Source organism: Chiloscyllium plagiosum, chromosome 13, assembly GCF_004010195.1.
Source record: "Chiloscyllium plagiosum isolate BGI_BamShark_2017 chromosome 13, ASM401019v2, whole genome shotgun sequence".
Taxonomy (NCBI): Eukaryota; Metazoa; Chordata; class Chondrichthyes; order Orectolobiformes; family Hemiscylliidae; genus Chiloscyllium; species Chiloscyllium plagiosum.
The window spans coordinates 5,232,809-5,246,482 of record NC_057722.1 but is presented as its reverse complement, the minus strand read 5'-3'; the positions used below and the strand labels follow the sequence as shown (position 1 = coordinate 5,246,482).

Genomic DNA, 13,674 nt, shown 5'->3' with positions numbered 1-13,674 from the left:
GTCGTGGTTGTTTCTTGGATAGCATGACCTGATGTTTATGTTCATAATTCTGCAGTCAGATAATGCTTGAATTTTAATACAGTACAAACTACTCCCCTTATGTAAAGGCCGTACAGTCAACATGAAGAACCCTGACATACGACTGGGGTCATGATGAGACCTTATGACATCATCCTGTGTAGCTAATGCTATTATGTTTTCTGCATCAAATGTGATGGGTTGAATGATCTTTTCATACCCACATCTGCTGCAAATATAAACAAAGGTTTGTTGTTTCCTAGAGATTTTTTTTTCCCTTCAAATTTACCTAATGTAGTTAATATTGATGTGGCCTCAGAATTTATACAAAAGCAATTAAAAACGTAAGAAATCAAAGCAGAAATAGACCAGCTAGCCCTCAAGCCCTCTTTGCTATTCTCAGATTGTGGTCTTAACCCTGATTTCTCGCCCTCCCTGCCACAACCTTTGAACTCCCCTATAGATTACAAATCTGTCAAATTCAGCTTCCACTGCTCTCCGAGATAGAAAACTTCAAAGGTTGGGCATTGTAGGTTGCATGATTCTACAGGCTCGAAATGACAGTCAAAGGTAAGATCTAAATTCATAGTTTCATATTGACGAGACAATTACCATCCAACTGAGCTACTAGACATGAGGCTTTACACGTCTATATTTTTATCCTGAATGGGTAAATTAACACTCGCCATTGTAGAAGGGAGCTCACCCCCACCATCTCAAGGGCAACTAGGGATGGATAATAAATGCTGACCCAGCCAGCAGAACCCACATCTCGTGAAAGAATAAATAAAGCTCACAAGAAAATAAATTATATCACTTCCTCCTTGACTGGATTGAATGGAACTCCCATGCATAATGTCATAAACCTTCATCAGCTGATAGAGAATGTATCAATTGTGAAGAGATAGAGCTGTCACCATCATTGCTCTCACTCAGAAAACAAAAAGTACCAACTAGCAACATTTCTTTTTTTCTCTCTCTCTCAAGGTGATGAGTTGGAGTACATCAGACCAAATGTCTACAGGAACATTGCCAAACAGTTGAATATCTCAGTCAGTTCTGAAAGCATCGTATCTGATGCATTCCTGGCTGTCGCCACTGAGCTTTTCTCTGCAGGTAAATTTCGGAAATATTACTCTGTATGTATGTTCGACTGGTGGGAATGGGATGCTGGTCCCTGTTGCTCTTGTACTGCCGAACAATGTCTGCTCCATGTATAAAACATACATGACTAATGTTAATATCCACACAGCTTCAGCTCTTCCATGCTGTACATCTCTGTGACTCCATGACTATTGATGTCATTCTGGGTTTTTGTGTAGGTTTCGATACTTGCACCCTGCTCTCGTTCCTGTGGTTCTTTCCCTGCAGAGCAGCCTGAACAAGCAATCTGCTTCTAGATCTCAACTAATAACTTAACTGTGTTTTAGAAAGTAAATCATGTGGCTCCATTATCTTCCCTTTCCTGCAATGGTAACATCTCTGCTTGGCTCATCTCCCACCACTGTGGTAATTGAGATGAGGAACTTCAGCTTCAGCTATGCCGCAAACACAAATGGCAGCTGGCAAGTAGCATATACGTTCCTCAAATTTTTCAAGTTATTTATCACTGCCTTTCTGATCATTTAATTCATCTCTCCACAGATGCTGCCAGGCCTGCTGAGTTCCTCCAGCATTTTCTGTTTTTTATTTCAAATTTCCAGCATCAGCACTATTTTGGTTGTAGGCAAAAGTGAGGACTGCAGATGCTGGAAATCAGAGTCTAGATTAGAGTGGTGCTGGAAAAGCACAGCAGGTCAGGCAGCATCCGAGGAGCAGGAAAACTTTTGCCCGAAACGTTGATATTCTTGCTTCTCGGATGCTGCCTGACCTGTTGTGCTTTTCCAGCACCACTCTAATCTAAACACTATTTTGGTTGTATCCAATTGATCAGTGTTTTTAACTTCTACCTCTGGTTTCTTTAATTACTGTATCATTGTCTGTCAGTACTCCCTGTAATTCAGATCCAGACTTGCCAATTACTCCTTCATAATAATGAGGGAGCTCCCAGTCCAACGTTGTAGAGACTTGCCTGTTTCTGTCATATTCCACAGAAAGGGGAGAGGAAATCTGAAACTTTCTAGGGTGGCACAGTGGTTAGCATGCTGCCTCACAGTGACAGGGACCTGGGTTCAATTCCCACCTCCTGGTGACTGTCTGTGTGGAGTTTGCACATTCTCCCTGTGTCTGTGTGGGTTTCCTCCCACAATCTCAAGATGTGTGGCCAGGAGAATTAACCATACTAAATTGCCCATCATTAGGTGCATTAGTCAGGGGTAAATGTAGGGGGATGGGTCTGAGTGGATTACTCTTCAGAGGGTCGGTGTGGACTTGTTGTGCTGAAGGGCTTGTTTTTATACTGCAGGGAATCTAATCTAAAACTAGTTGGTGCTGGGAGTCAAGTGGGTATTGATAGATCTTTGATAAGATCTTGAGAATGATAGAATCACGGCTGGGTAGATAGGGTTAAAATGCTGATCAGTTATGATTCAACAGAATATGCACAGTGTGTTGATTGGCTTCCTCCGCTTCCTATGTTACATAATAATTTCCAACACCTACATACTCATTAAAGCAGTTGCGTTATCTGCTTACATTCTGCAGCCATCTGTCCCTCCTCCTTCGACAGTGTTCTCTGGTTATGTAATGACCTTTCCAATGAATTTGGAGCCCTCGTCAAACTGAACAGAAATTGGCTTTTAGGAGTTTATTTAGGAGTTTATTTTCGATTGACTAGATAGAAAATATGGATTATTCATGTTCTTTTATTTGCTTGTGTTCTCACGCGGTAAGGAGTACTTGCTCACCCAATTAATAAAGTTTAACACTTTGCCATTAGTCGCTGAGCTGGACTTGAGTCAGTGGAATGGGTTACAATGGCAAATATTGCTCAGTAGTAGAGTTTCTTTATTGACCCTACACTTCACTGAAGTTTGTACTTTAATTAGCTCTTCAAACAATAATGGGTAGGGCGTTGAAAGGTCATTGATTTGCAAAAGCATTGCAACTTGTAGATTTTTCTTGGAATCTGACTTCACTGGCAACCCAGCAATATTTGTTACAGATCTCTAATTGTTCTTGAGAAGATGAGCTACTTTTTTCAACTACAATGCTGCAGATACACCCCCTGTGCTATTTGGGAGGGGTTCCAGGATTTTGATTTGGTGGAAGTGAAGGACTGAGAATATAGTTGTAAATCAAGATGGTGAGTGATTTAGGGTGTCACTTGTAGGTGCTGTTGTTCCCATTTATTTGCTGCCCTAGTCCTTCTAAATAAGTCATAGAGTTATACAGCACAGAAACAGACCCCATCGGTCCAACCAGTCCATGCCAACCGCAATCTCAAACTAAACTAGTCCCACCAGTCTGCGCGTGGCCATATCCTTCCAAACATTTCTTATTTACGTGCTTCTTTAAATGTCTTTTAAATGTCTGTTGTGACTGTATCCAGATCCACCACTTCAATCCATATACGAACTATTCCATGTGTGACAAAAAGTTGCCCCTCATGTCTTTTAAAAATCTTTCCCTTAAAATTCTGCCCCCTAGTCTGGAAATTTCCAACCCGAGGGAAAAGACACCTGCCATTCAACTTATCTATACCACTCATGATTTTATAAACCTCGACAAGGTCAATCTCCTCCACTCCAGTGAAAAAACTCCCAGCTTATTCAAGCATCTCCTTATAACTCAAGCCCTCTATTCCCAGCAACATCCTGGTAAATCTTTTCTGAACCTTCTCTAGATTAATAATATTCTTCCCATAACAGGGAGACCAGAATTGGACACAGTACTCCAGAAGAAGCTCACCAACATCTTGTACAACCTCAACATGCCAACTCCTACACTCGAAGGTCTGAGCATGCTAACCACCTCCTTAAACACGCTGCATTGACGCAAACTTCAAAGAAATATGTATATGAACCCTCCAGGTCTCTCCATTCTACATTACCTAAAGCCCTACTTTTAGCTGACTAAATCCTGCCCTGGTTTGTTCTTACTAAAATGCAATATCTCTCATTTATCCAAGTTAAACTAGTCTACCACTCCTCCGCCCATTGACTAAATTAATCAAGATCTCGTTGCAATCTCAGATTCTTCACTGTTCACTATACCACCAATTTTAATGTAAGCTGCAAACTTATTAACCATGCCTTCTACATTCTCATCTAAATCTTTTATATAAATGACAAACAGAAGTGTACACAGCACTGATCCCTATAGAACCCTGCTGGTCACAGGCCTCCAGTCCGAAAAACAATCCTCTGACACCACTTTCTCCTGCTGTTAAGTCAATTTTGTAATCAATTGCCAGCTCACCCTGAATTCTATGTAATCTAACTTTACTAATTAGTCGACTTTGTCAAAGACTTTACCAAAGCCCAAGGAACGATATCTACCGCTCTGCTCTCCTAAATCTTCTTGGTTACTTCCTCAAAAAACTCAAATCAAGTTTTTGAGACACATCCTCCCTCACACAAAACCATGCTGACTATCCGTAATTAATCTCTACCTGTCCAAATAAGGTTTCTCCTTACATCTCTTCTTAAACAAAAGCACAACATTAGCCACTCTCCAGTCATCCGGAACCTCACCCATAATTATATATGACACGAATATTTCTCCAATGGGCCCTGCAATTTCCACCCTAACTTCCCACAACCTTCAGGGATACACTGTATCAGGTCACAGAGATTTAACCACCTTTATATTTTCTAAGACATCCTGTGCTTCCTCTTCTATAATGTGAACTGTTTTCAAAACAGCAGAATTTATTTCCAGTTTCTCTTGCCTCCATTTCTTTCTCCACAGTAAAAACTAATGCAGAATATTCATTTACTTTCTCTCCCATCTCCTGAGGTTCAACACAAAGATGACCACTTTGATCCTACTTTCTAGTTGCTCTCTTGCTCTTAATGTACTGTAGAATATCTTTGGATTTCCCTTAACCTTATCTGCCAAAGCTATTTTGTATCCTCTCTTTGCCTTCCTGATCTCCCTCTTAAGAATGCCCCTACACTCTTTATACTATTCAAAAGATTCATTAGAACCCGGTTGTCTGTACCTAATATATGAGAACGTCAATATCTTTATTCATCCATTGCTCCTTAATTCTAACAGCCTTGCCTTTCACTCTAACAGGAACATAATAACTCTGAACTCTCGTAATCACACTTTTAAAATCCTCTCACTTATCTCATGTCCCTTTACTTGTGAATTGTCTACTCCAGTCAACTTTTGAAACTTCCTGTTTCATACCATTAAAATTTGCCTTACTCCAATTAAAAACTTTATCTTTTATGGAAGGCTTATCCTTTTACATAATTATTTTAAAACTAATAAAATTAATCACTAGACCCAAATGTTCCCCTACTATCATTTCATTCACTTGCCCTGCTGTATTACCCAAGAGAAGGTTAAGCTTTGCTCCTTCTCTAATAGGAACATTTAAATATTGACAGAGATTTTGATAGAGATTATGGGTTTGGAAGCTGCTGTCGAAAGAGCACTGGTGAGTTGCTGCAGTCACACTGCTGCCACTGTTGTGTTAAAAGTGATACAATGGTGTATACATTGGTGGATGAATCAAGCAGACTTTTTTGGTCTGGATGCTGCTAAGCTCCTTGAATGTTGTTGAAGCTGTATTCATCCAGGCAAGTGAAGAGTATTCTATCAAAGGTCATGGTTGAAGCAACTGAAGATGATGGAGTCTAGAACACTAGCCTGAGGAACTTCTGGATGTAGGTTTGCTCACTGAGCTGGAAGGTTCAGTTTCAGATGTTTCATCACCATACTAGGCAACGTCATCAGTGAGCCTCCGGATGAAGCACTGGTGGTATGGCCCATTTTTTATTTACGTGTTTAGGTTTCCTTAGGTTGATGATGTCATTTCCTGTGCTGATGTCATTTCCAGTTCTCTTTCCTAGGGAGTGGTAAATGGGATCTAAGTCAATGTGTATGTTAGTGTTCCGGTTGTAATGCCATGCTTCTAGAATTCTCGTGCATGTCTCTGTTTGGCTTGTTCTAGGATGGTTGTGTTGTCCCAGTCGAAGTGGTGTCCTTCCTCATCTGTGTGAAAAGATACTAGTGAGGGTGGGTCATGTCTTTTTGTGGCTAGTTGATGTTCATATATCCTGGTGGCTAGTTATCTGCCTATTTGTCCAATGTAGTGTTTGCTACAGTTCTTGCAAGGTATTTTGTAAATAACATTAGTTTTGCTTATTGACTGTATGAGGCCTTTCAAGTTCATTAGCTGCTGTTTTAGTGTCTTGGTGGGTTTGTGGGCTACTATGATGCTAAGAGGTCTGAGTAGTCTGGCACTCCAACCAGAATGCTATCAACAAGCACATTGACTTAGATTCCATTTACCACCCCCTGAGAAAAAGAGCAGGAATTGACATCACTACAGGAAATGACAACACCAACCCAAGGAAACCTAAACACTTAAATAAAAAGTGGGTCATACCACCAGCCCTTCATCCGGAGGCTCACTGATGATGTTACCTAATATGGTGACGAAACGTCTGAAACAGAATCCTCAAGCTCATCGAGCGAACCAACGTCCAGAACCTCAACCTGAGCTACAAATCTTCTCAAAATGTGCTGAAGAGCTTCTGTGTTGATGTCCTGGGACCGAGATGATTGATCACCAATAATCACAACCTTTGTGCTAGATATGACTATAACCAGTGAGTGTTTTACCCAGAGTGTTGTAATTGTACTGGAGGAACATCTTGGCTAGGGGCACAATTAGATCTAAAGCACGAGTCTTCAGTACTTACTGCAGGGATGTTGTCAGGGCCCATTGCCGTTGAAGTGGCTAGTGCCATAAGGCATTTCTTGATATCATGTGGAGTAAATCAAATTGGTTGAAGACTGGTCACAATGATGCTAGGACCTTGGGAGGAGGCTGTGATTGATCATCTGCTCAACATTTCTGGCTGGAGATGGGTGCTAATGCTTCAGCCTTGTCTTTTGCCCTGATGTCCTGCCATTGTTGAGGATGGTGATATATGCTCTGAATCTATTCTTGCTCAAAAGTGAAGGAATCAAACTTTAGATAAAAATTAAGGTTCAGTCAAACATTAGAAAGAAAGTAGGGCGCATATTGAAGTGACAATGGACAAATATTGTAAGAGACCCGAAGGAGAGAAGAAAATAGAAGATGGATGTAATGAACTGGATTCAATTGGTCTATGTGGAGTGGGTAACGGTAGCATAGATCAAACTGAGGTGGAGATCGATCAGTGGTTGGTGTGGAAATTTATGCTTTTAACCATTAAACAGTAGGAAGCAGTTGGGATATAAACAGTGAGAACACATGGGCTATCGTTATTATCTGAAATGCTGTCTGTAGGACTTTTTCAACGTATTGGTGTCAGTATTTTTTGACTTCACTGTGTGCTTTCAGTTGTGAGTTATAAAACATCTGAAGGTATGGGAAAGGCTGTTTGACTAATAGTCAAGAATCAGCCAGTCAGATAAGTCAGAGGTTGCTTGTATCCTAATTAGTATAAGTAGGTGGGGCACCATTAGGTTAAACATATTGGGTGACCAGTAGCAGCAGCATGGGGAGGTGAAATCATGTGAAGAAATCTACAGGATACATCCATGAGAATTAGGAGCTGGCCATTTATTTGACCGTTCAAGAATGCTCTGCTGTTCAGCAAAATCTTGAATGATCTACCTACTTAACTGCACCTTCTCACACTGTCTCATGTCTCTGAAATCCTTTTGTGCTCCATATTCCTGTGCTGAGCTCACTGCAGTTGCATTGCAGAATCTGAGTTCAGAGAATTTTATATATTTACAGCACAGAAACAGGCAATTTAACCTATCTAGTCTAAAATGGGGCTTCTGCTACACACAAGCCTCCTCCCACTCTACCTCATGTTACTTTCTCCACATTGCCATACTCCCTTGTGTTTATGAAGTGTGCTTCCCCTTAAATACATCCATATAATTGACCTCCTTGTTAGTGTCAGCCTTGGCTCTGCTGGTACCACATTCACATGTGAATCACAAAAGTTCCTGGTTCAAGTCCTCTAGGGTGAGCATGAAATCCCGGGCTAAAGTAAGTGAAGCACTGAGGAAGCACTGTCCTTCTGGAGATTCCGTCTTTCGGCCGAGATGTTAAACTGCCCTTCTGTTTGAGTGGGGATGTAAATGACCCCATGCAATTGTTTGGGGGAACAACAGGAGAATTATCCCTGGTGTCCTGGCCAGTGTTTATCCTTTAGGGGTCAGCATTACAAAAAAGCAGATTATTTGCTGACATTCACATTACTGTTTATGGTATTCTTCTGTACACAAATTAGCTGCTACTTTTCTTCCCTCACAATGGTGACATCTCTTCAAAGAAACCTTTCTTGTCCATAAAGCATTTTGAGATGTCTACTGGTCTTAAAAAGTGCTTCAAACGACTCCGTATGATAACATTGTCAACATTCTCACTAAACTAAACAAAGAATTGAAAGGATATTATGAATCAGCCATCAGATGCATGTGGCCTGTGTTGGAGAGCCTGAGGAGCAAGGGGCTGAATTGAAGGATCGTAAGGGGAAGTCATTATCTAGTTCACTAATATTTGCTATGGAGCTGAGCTGTTGATGGAGGTGAACACTAGGTTGAAGATTGATGTTAGAAAGAGGGGTTCCATTTCATGGGACAGGAAGGAACTGTACCATTGGGACAGACAATGGGCAAGAATCAGTGCCCTAGGAGAAAGGGTAAAGAGGGTGGTCACAAAGACTTTGAGCTAGTGAGTGAGTTGGGGAAAGAGGAAGGATAGCTCAGATGGGAAGGGTAGTATAGATAATAGCTCAAAAGAAAGCAAAAAAGATAGAGGAAAGAAACTATCAGAAATTGTACATTTGACAGGTAAGAAGGGAATAAAACATGTAAAGAGACTAAACAGGCAGAGAAATGAGAAATAAATGTGTAAAATATTTAAAAAGGCGGCCAGGTTGGGGTGCATGACCCAAATAACAGTTCTTTATACAAACTGTAACTAACTGACTTCCTGACTGAATAAAGTTATTGGCTTTCTCACTTCCCATCCCAGTCGGGGGAACAAGTTAATAATCTGTGGAGAGGAGGTTTACACACAGCCCTAGCCAGGAATCTCAGGCATGGTTCCCATCTACACCTCCAGTGAGTTAGAACATTCCCACTCAACAGAGATATCCCACAGAGGAACAATGTCACCCTCCCACTCTCTGTCTTGCTGGATCGAAGATTTCAATCTAACCCCAGTGAAACTCTTCTGCTTTTTGAAACAACAGAGGTATGAAAACACAACGCATGTTCACCAGTACAAATGGTGTACCATAATCTCAGTGCTCATGTTAAAATAGCTCCTTCCAATTTAAAATCAACTCTGCAACAAACTGGTAAGTTAAAACAGGCTTGCACCTGCAATGGCTACATCATAGAATTATGCTACAGGAGTCCATTCAGCCTATCAAGACCTTTACTGTAGAACAATCTAATCTGTCCCACATTCCCATGCTATTCCCATAGTCCTGCAAGAACTGAGATGAGAAATTTCTTCACCCAAAGACTGGTGAGCCTGTGGAATTCTCTGATGTAGAAAGTGGTTGAGACTGAAACATTGAATGTTTTCAAGAAAGAATTAGTTATAGTTCTTAGGGCTAAAGGAATGAAAGGTATGGGGAGAAAGAAGGAACAGAGTACTGAATTGGATGATAAGTCAGGACCATATTTGAAGAATGATCTCCTGTATGATTCTAGAATTCTAATTCTCACTGAAGGAAAACCATGTACAGATGTCCACCAGAAAATCATATGTTAGTTCTATATATTGAATTATCCTGTATGTTTACAATCCTGCATGTTGAGTGCTCTGGTATCTTTGATTCCATATGTTGAACAGTCCTGTTCTTCTGCTGTCGTCTAGGTATAACCTGGGGGAAGGTTGTAGCCCTCTATGCTGTAGCTGGAGGTTTGGCCATTGACTGTGTGAAACAGGGACAGCCTGCCATGGTACACACGATAGTCGATTGCTTGGGGGAGTTTGTCCGGAAAACACTGGTGACGTGGCTCAGGAGACGTGGTGGATGGGTAAGAGATGCTCTTTTCAATTGCTTTCAATATTTAAACTCATCAACAAAAGCATCAGGATTTTCACCCAAGAAAATGCATTTCTAATTACTTTTCATGTGATGAGAAGGATCCCAATTTGATCACCAGTTGGTGCTGTTAGCGCAGCGTTAGGAGCTTAAAATTTGCTTCAATGCCCCTAGATTTAAATAAGGAAAAATCAAGCAGGATTCTCACTCTGAATAGTTGCCTGAATTCTCAGTGTACCTATACTGGTTAAGGATTCAGGTTCTATAATAATTCCTGGCCACATGTAACCAAAGTAATTTGTTGCTATAAAATTCAAAAATTCTAATCCTTATATTCTAATCCATCTTTTGCCTCAGCTGTCCCATTTTCATTACTTCCTCCATGCCTACTAGAACTTTTGCTAAGGGTCTGCTTCCCTTCACCTCACCATTGGCAGTCAAGCTTCTGTTTGTCTTATTCCAAAACACTGGAATTCCCTTCTCTCTCAGCCTCTCACTTCCCCTCTTAAACCCCTCCTTAAAATCAAAAATCTTAGCTAAGGAAGTTAACAATGGTATCAATTGGAAGAAATGATGTACAGTTCTGATTAGGCCTGAAGATGTAAAAATCTTAGAAACCAGCAGAGGATGACTAAAGGATTGATAAAGAGAAAAAAAATGACATTCCGAGAGAAAGCTAGCAAGGAATATTGAAACAAACTCATAGCTTCTAAAGATAAAGAGTAGTGACAGTGAAACTTGGTTCCAGAGATGTTGAGATTAAGGAATAACAAGAAACAAAGACATCAGTGAAACCTTGAACAAGTATTTTATATCTGTCTTTATAGTAAAAAAAACACAAAAATTCCCAAGAACATTGGGAAAGCAGCAGGAGGAAAGTTAGAGATTAATTTAAAACTGTCATGTGAAAACAAAATCTAGGGAAATCAGTGGGACTAAAGGCTGACTAGTCCCTGGATATCTAAAAGGAATGGCTGCGGGTTTAGTAGATGCATTGGTTGAAATCTTCCAAAATTCCCTAGATTCTGGAAAAGTCCCTGCAGATTGCAAAGCCCTAAATAAAATGCCTCTCTTCAAGAAAGGAGCCAGGAAACTATGGACCAGATAGAGTATAATCTGTCATTGGGAACTTGCTAGAAGCTATTGTTAAGGAGGAATCAATGTGTTTTGGTGTTTGACAAATTTAATAGAGTTTTTAAGAATGTAGCAAGTAGGGTAGATAAAGGAGAACCAGTGGATGCAGTATATTTGGATTTCCAAAAGGCCAGCATTAAAGTGCTACTTTTGATCCAGATTAGATCTCATGGTGGTGGGGATGATATATTTATATGAATATAGGATTGGCTGACCAATTGAAATAAATGGTTAATTTTCTAGTTGGCAATCTGCAATTCGCCGAGTGCCGCCAAAGTGATTAGTACTAACATCTCAATTATTTACAATTTATGTTGAGATGGATAAAGGGACTGACTATACTGCAGCTAAATGTGCTAACGACACAAACATAGATAAGAACGCAAGTTGAAAGGAGGCTACAAAGAGCTTGCAAAGGAATATAGATAAGCTAAGTGCATTGGGGAAGCTTTGGCAGATGGAATATAATTTGGGAAAATGTGAGGTCTACACTTTGATAGTAAGAAAAGAAAAATACAGGATGATTTAAATGGAGAGAGTCTAAGTTTCTGCAACACTGAGGGATCTGGGTGTCTTTGTATATGAATCACAAAGCTAATATAGAGGTACAGCAAGTAATTAGAAAGACAAATTGGAATGTTGCTACAAAAATAAGGGATCTCCAATTGCAGACTGAGGTGAGTAAAAGGTAAAAAAGGTCACAACAGTCCCACCATGACTCAGGTGAGGAAGAGACTGAGAAAAAGAATGCTTCATGTTAACCTCAGCTCGTCCAGCGATGGAACTCATGCTGTTACCTGCCTCTAAATTGCAAGTCAGCTGTCCATCCAACTGAGCTAACTGACATGGCTAGCCTCAGCCTGCATCCTTTGTAAACTTGAGATGATTCAAAATTCTGCTGTTCATAATTAAACAAGCTCCAGGTCTTGTTCAGTTAGTGTGCTCACTGACCCACACTAGCTTCTAGTCTGGCATTGCTTCAATTTAAAAACGCTCACTCTTGTTTTCAACTCTTACACGATCTTGCTGCAATATTCTGCAGCTCCGAGAGTTCTGTGCTCCTCCCATTTTGATCTCTTGAGCTTCCCCAATTTTAAACATTACACTATAGCAGCCACACCTTCAACTGCCAGGGACCCGATCACTAGAATTCCATTCTTAAATCTCTCACCTCTCTCTCCTGATTTAAAACATTGCTTAAAACCTAGCACTTTTCCAAGTTTCTTATCACTTTTGTCACAAATTATGGGTGGCGGTACTTCTCAAATAATTCTGGGGGCATTTCACTTTATTAAGAATTGTAAGTTGCTGTTTAGCATTAACAGAGCTGTGGTGTACAGCTCAGTACATGTGTAAACCTGTCCAATCCTTGTACTCAGCTCACATTTATTTTATGTCATTTAACAGCAGATGTCAACTGATGCTTAAGCACAATGGTTTATTTTATTTCTAACCTGAGTAACATGACGGCAATAAAATAATTCCAAATAGAATTCAGCAGCTTGAGTCTCCAGTCAGGTGGTGTTCAATAATTCTCATCTGTTCTGATTCTAGGCTGACATAACAAAGTCCGTGGTTAACAATGATCCCAGCATTCGGGATCATTGGCTTGTCTCCTTCCTCTGCACCTGTGGACATTTCCTCAAAGCAATCTTCTTTTTCTTTCTGCGGGAGCGATGATCCGAACTGGGACAATGTGGCCACCGTTTGCTGCCCTTTTCAAACGTAACACCTAAATAACAACACGCCTGAATTAACAGAAGCAATTGGAAGCAAATTCAACACTTGGCAGATTGGAATGTGAATCCTTTCAGAGTCATTGGCTGAACAGGGAACATGTAAATGAAACAGGCAGTGGAAACTATGACATCAGAATTCTACTGACGCTTTACAAAAGGCTTTGATTTCTAAATGTGTAAAAGTTGATCTTTCAGATGGTAATTGTTGAAAGCAGCAGTCCCAGCTGGTCTGCGAGTGAAACATTTCTTTCTACAGGGCAGCTACTTTGAAGAATCAAGAATGAACAGCTGTGAATGTATAGTATTATTTCTTTTTAAGCTGTCGTTCTAATAGCTCCATCTTTGATTCTGCAAACTAGCCGCACCAGATGAATTTCTCTGTTAAGATGAAAACCAAAAAAAATTAAATTCTAAGAATGAAGAATAATCCAAGCATTTACAACCAGTTGATTTTTTTTTGGAAGATGCTAATGATCTCAGATTCTGCTGCTCTGTTTTGGATTTAGTTTAAGGTTTTGCATAGCTTAGCAAAATTAGGAATTATTTTAGGTTTGTTACAATGACTGTTTATTCCATTTATATAAAATCCTGTCCAGGCTAATCACTATGGTGGGAGTCATTTTTCCAGGATCAACCTTCAGTATATTGTCTGT

The 13,674-nt window shown here is 40.2% G+C and overlaps 2 protein-coding genes across 6 annotated transcripts in view; one reads left to right on the top strand and one right to left on the bottom strand.

Annotated features, from left to right (window-relative positions):
- The window catches only part of boka (BCL2 family apoptosis regulator BOK a), a 71,186-nt gene extending 57,738 nt beyond the window's left edge, over window positions 1-13,448 (top strand). For all 4 annotated transcript variants that reach the window (XM_043701728.1, XM_043701729.1, XM_043701730.1 and 1 more), the window contains 3 exons: window positions 1,006-1,134; window positions 9,977-10,140; window positions 12,837-13,448. In XM_043701728.1, the coding sequence (XP_043557663.1) occupies window positions 1,006-1,134; window positions 9,977-10,140; window positions 12,837-12,962 (419 nt within the window). In that variant the 3' untranslated portion in view covers window positions 12,963-13,448. The remainder of the gene's footprint in view (window positions 1-1,005; window positions 1,135-9,976; window positions 10,141-12,836) is intronic.
- Window positions 12,929-13,674, bottom strand: part of thap4 (THAP domain containing 4) — a 78,379-nt gene continuing 77,633 nt past the window's right edge. For both annotated transcript variants that reach the window (XM_043701724.1, XM_043701726.1), the window contains one exon: window positions 12,929-13,014. The gene's annotated coding sequence lies outside the window, so the exon portion shown is untranslated. The remainder of the gene's footprint in view (window positions 13,015-13,674) is intronic.